Genomic DNA, 16,162 nt, shown 5'->3' with positions numbered 1-16,162 from the left:
GATTGAAGTTTTTAGCTGCAGTGCCGATACGGAGAGAAGAAATGAGTTAAAAAAATGTATCTACCATACAGGAATTTGTCAAATTTTTCAGTAATACCTCACTCACTAGGTATGAAAAGTCGAAGGCCTGGGATACCAAGATCGTCCATTAAATATTCCTTCTGCTGAGATATGTGCCTTTTTCAAAGATGATATGTGAGAGCATATATATATTAATGGAATATGAAATATGGGGGCATTCTAGAGCATATGTTTGAAGGTTGAAGATATGCTCGGTAGGGAGCTCTATCATTGAGAATGTCCACCCATTACTAGGTTCTAACGAACCACTTAAATATAATCCTCGACTGAACAGTAGGAGTGAGTTCCTTAGTAATGCAAGGATTACTTCTGCAGGGCAATATATATAAGACCAGAGCCCGATGTTAAATTACTTCTTCCTATCCCATAAAAAATCATTTTTTTGAAAGTTGGAGGCCAAATTCCTTCTCAATATTTATTTGTACGGTACTGTAGATTTCTGTCAACCTGCTGCATTGCAACAGGATGGTGTCGCTTGTTTCTCTGTTAAACCGTAGAAAACACAATCTACTCGTCGTCTTGGAAAAATTTCCTTGCTGGTTCAAGAGTACCAGAATATACTTTGTACTGAAACCATTTGTCAGGAGTGGTTAGATTCTTAATTTCAATGGCTTTGATGCTTTGCTATAGAGTTCTTAAGATTTTGCAACGGCTTCAATAAGCAATGAAAGATTTTGATTACTTCCGAAAACCAATCACAGAATCTTTTGAGTTTAGCAAAAAATCCAGCCAGTTTTTTGAAGACTTTAGATAGTACCGAATATGGGCGGTTAGTGTTTTTTAATCCTTTTGTTTCCAGAAAGAGGTTCAATTGAGTGCTCCAAAAGAGTTTTGTATTCCACAATTTCCTCATCCAGTAGGAATTGAGGCATTTCCAAAAATTAGCATATAATATTATGTTAAGACCACCATATTTTATTGGATTATGTATTCTTTTGAGTTGATATACAATATTTTTCTTTAAGATTTTTAAGGAAATAGTCTTGAATTAAATTTTTTTCTGAAACTATATTCGGCCACAAAAGAAGATATTCGCAACAAGTGGGAGTATTTGGTCACAATTTACATTTTCCATGCGCTTACTTTAACCCATGTGCATAAATTTAGGTAAGAGTAGTGGCTTAAAGATATTTTATCCTGTACATTATTTCTTTGTAATTCAGCAACCTGATATTGGGGCCAACTTATGATCCTAATATTTAAAAGTTTTTACCAAAACTAAATTGTGGCCACTCTTTGGATTTTAGGGAGCTATAAGGACATAAAAGTGCGGTTTTTTTCTTCATTGATAAAAAGACCAGATTTGTTGGAAAACTTTTAAGCATGCTTATAAATGTTCTTATTGATTTTAGTGTTTTCCTAAAAACACCATAGTTAGGTCATCTTCATAGCAAAGATATTTTAATGTTCTGTTGGGTAGTTTGAATCCTTTTATCGTGGCTTCTAAGTGAATACCTCGAATAAGTTTGTCTAAGCACAGGGAGAAAACTTTTGCAGACAGAGGATACCCATGTTGGACGCTGCTTTTATTCTCAAAATAACTGCACTAGTTTCCATACCTTATGGCTGTTCTATTTCTTGCTTAGGTTACGTCGACCATTAGAATGATATAGTGTCCTAAACCCTTTCTGACAGCGATTTGATAATTATTCGTGTGATAAAGTCTCATACGCCATGGTGAAATCCACAGCTATTAACAATAGCTCTGGATCACTTTCTATAACCCTCTGTAGAGTGAAAGGAATGCAGTCCATTAGCTTGACAAATCCTTGTTTTTATTTTTTTTTCTTCATCATACCACATAGTAACCTTGATTTAGATCAGTGGTCGATGTTGATCATATTTTATCTGATTCTAAATGCTAGGTTAGAATCTCAAAAGATTTTAGTTAGTTTAAATTTTGTTTCACGATCCAAAATGTCATTTTTATTTATATTTTCAATGATTTCAATTTTCCAATTCCTATTGGTGGTTCTTGGGCTCCAGCTTGTCTGCATGTAACTTTGATAGCACCTTTTGTACTTCATTGAAGACTTTGCTTCCTGTTTCGACATTGCATCCCGTTCGAAAAATCCTTTGGAGTCAAAGTTTTATCAATTTAGAAATAAATATGTGACATAAAGTATACTAAAAAAACCTAAAAGATATTTCCTTAACATATTTAAAATAAATTTTGCATTAAAAATTAACATATTTTACTGACCCTGCACATCATATTAGAAAGAAAAATCCATAACAGTCTTGGACACAAAAACTTTGGGAACCACTGTCTTAAGAAACATATATTGACGAGGTTTCGTGCAGTATCACCAAGTTGAGGATGATTATGAGCAAGCACAGAATCGAAAAGTTTTTGAACTTCAGCTTGTGCGAGATTTTGAGATCTTATGTCAATTTACGACGTAAAAATAAAAAAATCATATTTCAGTTGGGCAAATTCGTTTACAAAAAAGAAAGATTTATATTTCAATGTAATCCCTACACACGAAGGAGCTGATGGTGTCCCTGATGGAACCTATGTCTGAGTCTTCTTAGAGTGGTCAACTATGTGAGAGGCAAAATTGTCAACTAAAGACTTCAGAGAGCCACAGATACAGTATGGATAATATATAATACCTTATCTTGAGACACATGTTTATCCGTGTTGTCTCGCAATATTTAAAATTATCGTTCAACTCCCAAATTTTTTTATATTAATCAGAATAAGAGGTAGAAACAGAAAAAGTAATATTATATAAATGAACGAAAATTTATTACTCCTCTAAAACGGTAAGCGTATACCCGCTCAAGAATTTTGAGCGCCGCTCACTAATACTTTGTTGAAAATTATGAAGAAACTAAATTTGTTTCTATTTACAATTTGAAAGACCCAAATGTATCCAAGGGGGGAGGGAAGTATGTGGTGCGAGATTTTACTTACTTCATATGTATAATCTGGAATTTACAATTAATATTTTTCTTCTTTGATTGATAATAAATTGAGTTACAGTTAGATACTTACTTATCCTAAAGAATGAAATTGTACATATACGATGTCAACCTTCAACCTTTGAATAAACTGTCTAAGAGAGATTTACAAATCAGTGGCTGCTGTGTGAGAACCAAGTCAATTGTTAATCTACTCTTCCAAATTTATTTACTCTTTGACTTCTCTCTAGTCAATTTCGAACTTTAGGTGTTTTCAACATGTTGCTTCAAAATTTATAACCTTTACATATTTGCAATGTCACCGAGCTTCCCATGATGAAACTTATGCTCCGTATTAGTGATGCCATTACTATCACTGAATTAGTAAGTAGAGAAGATGTTTTCATTTAAAGAATTCCGCCCTAATAATAATAATAATTCCTTATTATCTCCTCTTATCTGCTTTTTGATTTCAACTTCTAATTAATCACAGTTTTAACATAAACAACTGGTAAAAAGAAACGTTAAAATAGTTGAATATGAACTTAAGGAGGTATGCTAATCACAAAGCCAATTGCATATAAACTGCACTAGAATTGGAAAACACATTTTGTTTTTGTCGATTGTAGAATAGCTGAAAATGTTTTGTATAATATCAGTGATATCCAATTCAGTAATAAGTATCTGAATCACTAATTTGATTAATACTGGGTAAAAAAAGACCAAGTAGTTTTAAAATTTGTTGTTTCTTCCTTTAAAGATGCTAAGTTTATAGGAAAATATATTAAATATATTTTTTTAATAAAAAATGAACTTAAAAATAGGCCTTCCAAAAATAAAAACCGGCCCTGACCTCAGTTATTAATTATTATCTTTATTCCTACCCCAAATTGAGATTTGTCCCCACTGCAATTCGTTTAGCATAGAGGTTTATAATAGCTGAGGCTGGCCCAGGATTCAGCTAGTTAAAAAAAGTAATGAAGTATATCTTTATAATCTGTCAATGGACCTAATATTGGATACATTTACTTTTTTAAATAGGAGGCTTTAGGATGTCTTTTAAAAAATGAAAAAGAGTCATTGAAAAATTATCTATGTTTTATTTTACTATTTTTCAATCCAATTCAAACAGAATAACGCTTATTTAAGCTTAATATCTACAAAATTTGTTTAATGTAGATTTATTAAACTCTTAAAAAATAAATAATGTAGACCTTTTCAACTAAAATGAAAATATACTAGGATTTCTAATAGAAAAAGAGCTAGAATTGCTTCAATACTTAATTATATTATCATATATTCTTTATCAATAATGTGTTATGTAATTATATGTATTTTTCAATTATTTTTACATCTGTGTTTTATTTATTACTAAATAAATTTTTTGATATCCATTTATATAAATATCATAATCCTGATTCGTTGTATGGATAATGTGTACTTCTTTTAATTATTTCAACAGGTAAAATTGAATATCATGTTTCAACCAATAGATGAAGGACATACAGAGGAAGAATCTTTGAAGTTTTATGATTTTATTTTATCTGTTAATAGTTCTAACCCTGAAGAAAGTTTCAATATGGATAACAATGAAAAAAAAATTCTAATAAAGATCAAAGTTTTTGCCAATTTAAAGCTTTCGGGTACTTCTAAACCGGAACAAGTTTCCTACAATCTCAGTGGATTGATACCAAACAAAGTATGTTTTATTTAATGACTATATAAAATAAAAAATAGGAAACTTTAATTTTTAGTACATGATAGAAGATGAAATAGGTGAAGAGATTTATCATGTATACGACGTAAATAATAAAGGACCATCAACTGTTAATGAAGCTGATATTTATATTATGTGGCCATCTTTTACTGATAACTCTAAACATTCATTATACCTATTGGGAATTGAATATGATACAAACAGAGTTCAGTGCGAGCCAATTGATAATATAAACCCCTTGTACATAAAGGTGAGTCAATTGAGGTACGCTATTTCCTCAATAAGTTATTAGCGATAACTATACAATAATATATAACTATTTTATACAATTAGACAATAGGTTCAAGAAATTATTCGAGAGTAAAATCTAGTTTAATGAATTATCAATCGGATGTATTTGAATGGTGGATGCGGAAGCCATTAACTTCAGAAATACAAACAAATATTATGATTGATAATTTAAAAGAAGGCCTTTCCATGCATAAAGTCGAAGCAAATATTAATAGATTGAATAATTCAGATTTTAAGTATTTTCGTATTTCCTCAAATAGTCAATCTTCTGATACTAATAAAAACAAACACTCAAGCAATCACTTATCTGAACACCAAAACAAAGATGTTGTTTTAAATAATTCTATTGAAGAGAAAAAAGTGCAAATAATTAACAAATCTGATGAAAACAATGCTATTGATCATAGTTTTAATGATTGGAGAAGACTTGATAATGGTTCTTATATACGAATTTTTCATAGACTTGAGTCTCCAATTAATTCACCGAATGTAAATAGTGACAAAAATTTAGAACCAAAAAATTTAACATTAAACTTTCCTCAGAACAATATATATATTTATCCAAGAAATAGTAGTTATGATAACGAAACATTGAGTTACAACAAAGGCTTAAATAATAATTTTGATTCATTAAAATTAAATGATAATACCCAAATACCGATCAGAAAATCGAATATAGACTCTAAACAGCACTTACTTCAATCTATATATATAAATAATAATATTGATACACATAAATTTTCCAATGAAGATCATCAAATCCTTTTTCCTGAAACTGGAAATTGGGAATGGTCAGAACAGTTAAATAAATGGAAATGGGTTGGATCTCAAAATTCAAAGCTCATGCCTAATAAAAAATTACACTCAATAGCTTCTAATACTTTCAAAGATCTCGAATCAAATCAACAATATATGGGAAAAATTTTTTTACCTCATGATGATATTATGAAAGGAATGTATGAATATAAGAAGAAAGTGTATCACAAACCTTCAGAAATTATAGGTAAATCAGCTGAATTTTCAATTACAATTTATGTGAGATTTATGTTCTAGAGCAGCACTATATTTTTACATTGTGTACAACCTGAGAAATATAATGATCTTCAAACACCACCATTTGACATTTTTTGACAGAAAGTTATATAAAAATGTATCATGCCTTTTTTTAATACATAGGACATGTTATTTTTTTCTTTAACAACATTTATTTATTATTTTGACTAAATTATTTTACCAGTCACGACTCAACGTATCACATAGACGAAGTTGAAGTACCACACTTTGAGAATCATTGTTGTAAAGAATTTAAGGTTATAATCCACTTATGGGATTTAAGTTTATTTTCTTCAAATGTCAACTTAGTGAAATAGAGTGATTTGATATTCTCTCATTGAATAATACGATTTTCTTAATAAATATGTTATTACAATCATTCTAAACCATAGTGTACTATGGTTTCAATTAAGAAGTCTAAAAAAAACTCGTTACTCACAAAAATCATTCAAACAATGGATACATTTTTTTAGATCCTTGATTGGAATCATAGCTGCCTTTTGATCAAGCTTATCTTTTCGAGCACCAATTAACAAATATTATTTTCGGGGCATAATCATAGACTGATAGTTGTAAACTATTATTATTGATAAAATTATTTTATGGGACTTCAGGAATGTTTTCCATGTAGTGTTTGATTAAGGTCGTGCTGTTGACAACAGAAACTTTAATTTTTTTTGCTGCAAAGATTATAAATCAATTTTTACCCTCTCCCTTTTTATAACGAGAAAGAGTGTGAGCAGTGATGAAAATCTGGTGTATTTTTTTGATGGCCTGTTTTTTTTTTCTTTCTTTGGGAATTGGTAATCTGAAGAATGCGTCTTCTTTTCCTTAGCAGTTGTTATTATTATTTAATTCCTGAGTAGTGAACATCTTTTCCTAAATAGATTAAATTATATTCATAACCTGATTGAAAATTTGTGTGTACTCTTAAAAGACCCTTATAATTTGTTGCAGGTCATAATTATAAGTCCTTGTTGGACTCTGAGTAGAATTGAGGATTGAATTTGGAGTAATTCTAGCAAATGTCCTTATTTATATCCCTTTCTCCTTCCTCCCTTGTAACAGCTGATTGTAGCTGATCTAATGAAACGTCATGAGCATTATTCTTTCTCTTCTCCAAAATATTATTCAAATTTTCAGGGTTGATTTTCGATTTATTTTGTTAACATGCCCATTTTACACAGCATTTTCATCATTAAGTTTGAGTAGATGGAGAGGAATGACTTTCAGTATTTGAACGTTTGAATTTAAAACTTGTATAATATATGCAAGGTTAACAATTTTCTAATCTTGTGGTTTAACTAGAGATTTAAAAAGATAAACAATGCTGTTTGAGTCACATGGGCCATCAACTTCACCATTACTTTCCTAATCATTAAAATTCTTAGTGTTTAATTTATTATTATTATTTATCAAATACTGCATATTGAAATTTTAACCAATAAATCAATTTCAAAATGTAACTACTAATTATACAAAAAAAAAAAAGTTAGAAATTTAATATCCTAATTCTGAAAATGCTGGCAGAGGAATGAGGAATATGGTTTAGCTTAAATTTCAAGGGATACGTTAAACGAATTTGTAGTTAGTAGAGTGAAATCAGATTTGAACATTCGAATTTATTTTTAATAGCTGCTCCTCCCTTATACATTTAGAAATTAATCTATATCAATACAGACCATTGTGTCGTATGTAAATTGGTTTGATGATTACTTTTAAAACGAACTGGGCTTAATAGTACAGATTCACAAAAGCCAACATAGTCTTGCCTCTGGGAATACATAAATTATAAATTTAGCAGAGAAAGGAAGTCAGTCCAAGAAGATTTACATGTTATAATGGGCTCGAAAAAGAAAAAGAGAATCCCAAGTTTTGTCTAATTACGAGGTTTGGACGAGCTCCGAGTAACACTCAGCTTTTATGCTCACGAGTCGAGTTTTTTTGCTTTTTTTTCGAGTACCAATTTACGAGTTTTGCTTGTGACATCATTGCTTTATATTAAGACCTTCTCTCCTCAAGAATGACAAAATAATGTTAACAGCTTATCAAAATTTAAAAAAAGAAAAATTATTTAGTTTGTTAACTAGAATGATTTTTTTACAACCGTTAATATCATATTTTATACAAATGTACATATCGTTTTTAATATTTCTAGTGTAGAGCCAAGGTGGTATAAAGATTTTAAATTTATATTTGATTAATAATACAAAGTTTATTTGTATGCCTGTATATCCTCCTTAGAATCATTTTTGAGTGTATTTTAGTACTACGTAGATACTTGATCTAAAAAATAACAATGCAATTGAAAGTGTGCGTCATATTAAAAAGAAAAGGAAGAAAGAGAGTAAATAAGTATAAAGTTGTATAAGAACCGTATGCAAAAATGAACGAAATCTCACAAGCACATAGTTCAACTCATATTTTATACAATTCTATTTATACTATAAAATGAGTTAAGAACTTATATTTAACCACGAACATATGTAGCTAAAGTTCATATAAAAAAATAAAAAAGTACAATAAAGCATCTAAATAAAGTAATGAAACGCGACCGTTAGCTTGAGAAAATACAAAGATGCAGCGTTTTAACATTTTTTCGCAAGATGTTGGTTTTCATATGACATGACTGTTATTTTTTTTTTATTGAAATAGACTGGGATATAAATATAGTTAGGAAGGATGATTGATAAAGCACACCTTCCACTCTAAAATTGCTCTGTAGAAAGAATAAATTATTTTATTTTTTGATTTTTTCCTTTTTTGAATATCCCCCAATGAGAAGAGGAGTTTTCAATTCTACATTTATGATTAATTAATTAACAGTACAATGATCAATGTGAAATTTAGGATACGATGGTCAAATATTTGTCAAAGGTAGGAAAATGGATTCGAGACTTGACTTGAACTCCATAGCTAAGTCTTCCGGACCTCGTATGGGTATCTTGTATAAAGTAAAATATATTAGATAACATCATAACTCCTAAATATATTTCCAAATAATAACTAAAGGGTACTTCTAACGGACCAAAAAGTTTCAGTGCACAAATATATTTTTCAGCTGTTGATCCAGTGTGTCCTCTTTTCGCTACTTGGCTTAAAGCTTTAAAGTACACAACAATTAAATAAGATTTATTGAAGAGCTAGAGAAAAAATCATCCAGGAAGTGCTCTAGAGCCTAAAGTACTCAATAACTCATCAGGTCATATAAAATAAATGTTCAAGCTAATATTATTATTGTTTCGTTTTTCTGGAGAGAACATATAAGCATTGAGTAATTAAATACGAGTGTGTTTATGAAAAACAAAAAGTCAAACTGAGGATTGGTTTCACGGAGTTATAAATCCAAGTCCTTATTGGACATGGAGTAGAATTGTTGAGTAAAGTCTGCATAAAACTTTGGCATCACCCCTTTAATTACACAATGCAACAATATTTTTTCCCTCAGGCTGAAACAGACATCTATTATTGTTATTTAAGCCGTAGAACACGAAAATATCATTTTAAAACTTTCAATTCATGAAGGTTTGGTCTTTAAAGCCTTTCTTTAAAAATCAAGTTCTTAAGGTATAACTAAGATTCAGTGCCATATTTCGATATGAAAAAACGACATATATTGGAATTAAAAAAAGTAATAAATTGATAAAAACAATTTGGTATTTAACAAATGAATTATCTATTACGTTATTTTGATTATATTTAATAAAAAATGTATATAACCACCAAAAAATCGAGTAAAATGAAGGACCTTACTTAGATGCTAATATATTTTTTCTTTCAATGCTCTATATCATAGCTGAACTTATAGAATAGACTTTATACTTTAATTTAAAAAAAATTGTTTTTAAGAAATGTCGATTTTGATTGATTTATGGTCAATTAATGGTATAATATTTATTAAAAAAATTAAATATAATAAGCTAATTAGGTTGCAAGAATATAGATTAAGTAATATTCCGATGAAAAAAATTAATTACTTATGATTATTTATTATTACATACTTTATATGCACAGTTGACAGTAAGTAAATACTAATTAATTAATTTGAATATGAAGCATTGATTTACTTGTTTAAGTTTCCTTACATATAAATTATTATCTGATTATTTGCAGCAAGTAGTTTAAATACAAGGTAGCTTTATATTTATGAATTTTGAGTAAGGAATTAAAGATGTTTCTGCTTCCGTATCTATTATAAATGTCCAGGATCGTTTAAAGTGAGTAGCAGTATATGTAAATTGTGTTCTTAGAGTAAATAGATTTGAATCATTAAATTCAGTTTGATTTATATTTATTATTGATAAGTTTTGAAATTATTTCCTAGAATTTTTACATTTTTTATATTAATATATTATGTAAAAATGACCTAACTCTCCATTAGTTTTTTTCTTATCATTTTTTAAAATTTCGAAACATATTTTGGGAAGCTTGCTTTTAAACGAGTTGATTCCTAACGTTTAATGAAAAAAAATCGAGTTCTTATACCGATTTCTTTTGTTGAATACTTATAGGAAATGGTGAAAAGGACAGTTAAAGAGGACTATTAGATGTATATTTTCTTTTAATAAGGTTGATCTGGTTCCTACTTTTCAATATTTTCGTGTATTTTACAAATAGAGCAGGTTTGTTGCAAGATATTTTCTTATGTTCTTTACACTTAATGAACTCTTCATATACATTTATTTTGAAGGCTAGGGTTAGATGTTCTCGAGAAGATAAATATATACCTTATACGTCTATATACTTTACTAAATACTCTTTCAAGTCTGAACCATCCTTTGACATTTCATTGGTAGATCCCTAGATATCGATTTCACTTCAGTCATAACGATGTTGTTATTATTGGATAAGTCTAGAGATTTCATTTAATAAAATTTGATGAAATGAATTGTATTTTTAATAACAAAAAGACACATACTATGCATCCTAAATGAGTGCGTAAGCATTTCATTGAACCCACCTTAAGGGTAGGTTCACCGACGTGCTGATGCACTAATATAACATGCATTATTTCACTCTTTGTTAATTATTATTCTTCAGTCTATCTTTTCTGCAATATCTTATTCTGGTTTTGGAGGACCTATTGACAAAACCTCTCTTTCTTCAATAATTTCAGGTATTTTTTATGATTTCTTCGCCTTCAAGAAAGAGGTGTGGATGATATAAAACGGTTTCATCTGTTTAATATTTGAATTATTGTGATTTTACTCACAAGTTAAAACCATATTATTATAAGGGAATTATCTCGGACTTAAGGACAAAAAACAAATAACAAATGGCCCTGATGTTCTTCATTGTGTTCATCACCATGTAGGCATCTTTCATTATGTCACAGTCGTTAAAACCGGCGCGAATCACCATAACTGCGGTTTTTCTTTTGGGTTAAAGTTTTAGGATTCCATTGTTGTCAGCACCACGTGTTCTCAACTACTGATCCAATATTTTGGAAAAGGTTGTAGTAATTTACTGTTACCTAACGGTCATTATGTGAATAATATCAAGTGTCTACAATATTGTGTTGACACTGTATGTATATGGGTAATTTCATAAAAAAATAACCACCATAGACACCCAATATAACAATTTTGTTTAATTATAAAAAATTTGGGCTTAATCTGATCCACGACGATAAAGTGAAGAGTGCTTATCGTTTTGGAATATGATTTTTCAAGATAAAAATAATATAGTTCATACATGAATTACTTCTTGACACGTACTGTCGGATGATTAACATTAGAGAAGTTCAAAGGAGTATCAACTTGCAATGATTAATTTTAAGATTTTGCAATTATTATTATTCAATGAAGCATATTAGAGGGGAATAAAAATCATCATCCTTACAAAAATTGAGGATGTGTTGGCCTGAATAATGGTCAATTTTAAAACCTACTTAAATAATTTGTATTTATTTATTATTTTATCATACTATGTTAATATTTACCCATATAGGGAGCTGAATAAATATTAACAACTTTGATATTTGATTCCTCATATTAAGCTCTATACTTACTATTATGTTCCTAATAAATCAATTTCAAGGATAAAAAACTCCTAGTGATTTGTTTAAAAAAAAATAGCAGTTACATAGGAAATTCCAAGTCATAATTAATCGTACCTGGTCTACAAGGAGGATTTGATATATCAAGAGTTGTAAATAAGAAGACGTGATTTCGCTATCCTTGTTTATCATAGCAATAAATCCATTATGGGAATGGATCCAGAAAGACAACAATGTTAGTGGCACAACAATCGACAAGGAAAAGGTTATGAAGGCTCTCTTATACGCTGACGACCTTTCCATTATCGGTTCAGGCAATGAAATCACAAGGTCTCTGAATAGAGTATTCAATATCTTTAAAGAATATGAGATTGAATATGGACTCCGAATAACCATAGGAAAGACTCAGATGATAACTTCAAAAGATACCATGGTAAAAAAAAATTCATGGAGATGATGATAAAACCTTTCTAGGCAAATATATCTCCGAAAATGGTAAAGAATCCGCTATAAATCTCAATAGAAAAAGATTTTGAAAGAAAACTGTAACTATTTCGACATTTTCCAACTAACCATATCAGAAAAGTTCATTGCGTGGAGCCAAAATATACTTTCTAAAACTACTCCTCTGAGAAGGTATACTCCATTCTGTGTACTATTGCTTCAGAGGTATACAAGATACGTGAGAAATTGACGTGGCATTCAAAGAGGCCCTATATTTAAAATACTATAATGGAGACTCCCATAGGTAAGTGTTGTTTGGGTGTCTCAAATATTGAAAGTGTATGGAAAAGCTTGAATCACACATGTCTAAAAAAAATTACAGTCAATAACAATTTCTGGGCAATGCCAAAAAAACATGAATTCAATTGGATGAATAGATGACTCTTTGAAAATATCTATGTGACCAAAAGAAGTATTAAAATGCGTGAGAACGCTGAAAATTTAATGAGGACAAATGCACGCTCATGAGCCAATAAATTTTAATTCCAGTATATGTTCGGTGGATGCCCCATCTAAGGAATATCCTCTGACTACAATTGGACAAGCCCCAGATTGCTAAGACATCGACCACACCTGAAAATTTAAATTATCTTAAAAAATAGGGTAAGTAAAAATAGTATCTATTGATACAGTTTATGGACCATCAACTCAAATTTATCTACTTTTAGAAGTGTAAAACTTTTATCTATATGTGTGATGAATACAAGAGAATATTTTACGATTTTTTTTCATTAAAAAAAAATAAAATAAGGATAGTTCTATATAGATTGTTTATTACTCTACAATTTATATTAGAGAAACATGGCAATTACTTCATTCTTTAAGGTTAATTATTATAAAAATATCCCACTAAATAAAAATTAAGCTATGGTAATCAATACTCCCTCATTTAAATGGAGGTGCTTGTTTAAGTGCATGGAATAAAAAATGTATAGAAACAATAACATCAGAAAAAATGCATCTCCACAGAAACTCAAATCCATTGATTAATTTTAATAATTTGTGTCTTAATTAATTAAATAGCGGAGGGATCTCTGGGACTTGAGTTGCACTTGATTTCATATTTTGAAGATTTGCAACTCGACTTGATCTCACCATAATGTAGATGATGATTAATGTTTGTATTGTGGCTCTTAACTTATATTTACTTTAAAAAACCTTATTATTTTAACTAAACTTGGCGGTACCATTCGCTCCTACACCCTCCCTTTCACACTGTGAGAACAGAATGATGTATCACATTAGAATAGGGTCGTCCGAAGGATTATATTGGGTACCACAGTCCCTCTGACTCCCTTCCCCCTATAGAGGTACTTTATAGACTTTATGGATCTTTTCTTTTCTAACAACACAATTTGTAGTTTTTTATGAATGTACAATGGTGTCTTTTAATTATTTCATAAACTTGGAGAGAAACAAATGTTTTTAAGGCTTGGTAACATACAAAGGTAGATGAATGGGCGTAGCAAGCAGTGGAGGATTAATTATTATAATATCAAACCCAAATCTTGAGTCATAAGCTACTGTTTGCAGTTGAGAGTCTGAGAGTGGATGACGTTTGATGCTTTTACCTACTCTTGCTTCTTGTATTTTAAAATTTCATTTGTGTAGTATTTTGATTAGCTATGCAATCAAACAGGGGCAATCCGAATTAATTTGGTGCCATGTGCAAGATTATAACTTATATAAATTATATACTTTTACACAAAGCTTAATATATTTTTTACCTTCGTCATTTTTTATATTTTGAGAAACAATAAAACCCTGTAATAATATAATAAATAATTAAAAAATGTAACATCAATATTCAATAGCCAATGCAAAATATAAAGTTATGCTATGTACAAAACAAAAACTGTAGATAAGTGTAAAAAATAAATTATAAATATTACAACTGAAAGAATATATGTATACCGTTGACACGAAGTTATTATTTTCATTCTGAAAAATGACGTTCTTAACTGGTCGGACCCAGTTCAAATATAGACTTATGATTCGGGTCTAATTTTGTCCTCTCACACGTCAAGCAACCCCTCCCCCGCCCCCAAAGTCTTGCATTAATGTATCTAAGAATAATTAAAAAAAACAAAAACAGAAAGAGTATGGAAAGATTAACACTATATAAAAACTAAGGTCACTGTTGGGTATGGAAAATAAGCTCACAGGTGGGAGTAACAGGGTTATGAAAAAATCAGCAAAACCATTTAAACCAATCAGAGGCTTCTTTAAAAAAAGTCAGCCAGAAAATAAAAAAATGAAGCACGACTGGGCCTGACAATTTAAAATTAAAACCGGACCTGGCCAAAGTGTTATGGACCCAACTATAGTGTTGAAAAAATTGACCTCAACCCGAAAGTCGGCTTAGGTTCTGTCTCACAATTTTTCTTCGGACCCATTGTGGCAACCCCTGAATGAATGGCACTCTTAGCATTTGCCTGTATTGTCTATGTCATGGGTCTGCCTTGCATGTAAATAAGATTACTATAAAAAATATATTTCTGTTCAGCTTTTTATCTAAAGGAGGAAGATTATAAAAAATAAATTAGGCATTGTTGTGAATAAAAGCACTGTGTCTTGACACTTTTTGGAGACTGCCCTAAAAAAGCTGTCTGGAGGCTATTTTGAGGCTCTTAAAAAAAAACAACTTAATAAATTGAACACGATTATATAACATTGAGATTATTATTTTACCAGTATATTGGAGCCCTGTACATTTTAGGATACCTGGGATTGCCTTTCTAGTTTTATTAAATTACACCCTTGAGGCTCATTTTTATGTATTGAGAAAAAAAAGGGCTTTTTATAATAATGAGTATGTTTTAGTTTCCACTTTTTAAACTAGATAAATATTAAATGAATAAATAAATATTCAAAAATGGACGCTTGAACGGAAAAATGAACGACCAAACGGAAAAGAAAGGAACAAATGAACAGGAGAAGGGTTAAGCCTAAAATTACGTCTATCAAATGTAAAATATCTTTTTTTCTTCCTCGTGGTTTAAACATATAATTTTTTGATTCGTGTAGAAGTTCCTGATCTGGTTCAAAAGATGTATTTAAATCCATATTTGTACTATCAAAGTTGCATAATGTACATAATAACTGAAAACAAATAGACTAAAATTTAAGAAATGAAGTAACGGAAAATGATTATACCTTCTAACAAATTACTACTAGATGATGAGGAAGTATCTTGTACAAAATAATTCGTTGGTAAAGATAACATTCATAAACTGTCTTCTGCTAAATTAATTGATAATCTAGGTAAAAAAGTTGACGGATGAACAAAATCATTATGGTGAGAAGTAGATACCAACACAAAATCGTTTTCTTGGGATAACTAATTCCTGCTCGGATAAGTTCGATTCGTTTTTTATAGACTTTTTGAAAAACTTTTTTTCATTATAATAAAGCAAAGGAACGATATTCTTCGTTAGATATTCTATTCTTTCCTCCGGCAGTTTATTTTTTTGTGAAAATATATTCTTCAGGAATATATAATGGCAAATCAGAGTACAGATTTTCAGGTTTTAATAAATTTATATGAATAGCTTGTTTACTATTGGACAATTTTTAACATGCATATTTCCAGAAAAAGTAGATGGGAATTT

At 29.9% G+C, this 16,162-nt stretch overlaps 1 protein-coding gene across 10 annotated transcripts in view; it reads left to right on the top strand.

The window, feature by feature from the left end:
• LOC121126783 (integrin alpha-PS2) overlaps positions 1 to 16,162 on the top strand; it is a 130,023-nt gene that overhangs the window by 81,389 nt on the left and 32,472 nt on the right. For 9 of the 10 annotated variants that reach the window (XR_011782583.1, XR_011782582.1, XM_071892065.1 and 6 more), the window contains 3 exons: positions 4,451 to 4,687; positions 4,743 to 4,955; positions 5,039 to 5,999. Coding sequence is in view for 7 of the 10 variants with exons in the window: in XM_071892065.1 (XP_071748166.1) it covers positions 4,451 to 4,687; positions 4,743 to 4,955; positions 5,039 to 5,999 (1,411 nt within the window). In the remaining 3 variants the exon portion in view is untranslated. Of the gene's footprint in view, positions 1 to 4,450; positions 4,688 to 4,742; positions 4,956 to 5,038; positions 6,000 to 13,040; positions 13,155 to 16,162 lie in introns of all 10 variants that reach the window. The other variant, XR_011782581.1, reaches the window with a different exon arrangement.

The sequence above is a fragment of the Lepeophtheirus salmonis genome, chromosome 12, assembly GCF_016086655.4.
Source record: "Lepeophtheirus salmonis chromosome 12, UVic_Lsal_1.4, whole genome shotgun sequence".
Taxonomy (NCBI): Eukaryota; Metazoa; Arthropoda; class Copepoda; order Siphonostomatoida; family Caligidae; genus Lepeophtheirus; species Lepeophtheirus salmonis.
The sequence above is the reverse complement of the archived record's forward strand: the minus strand, read 5'-3'. Positions and strand labels throughout refer to the sequence as shown.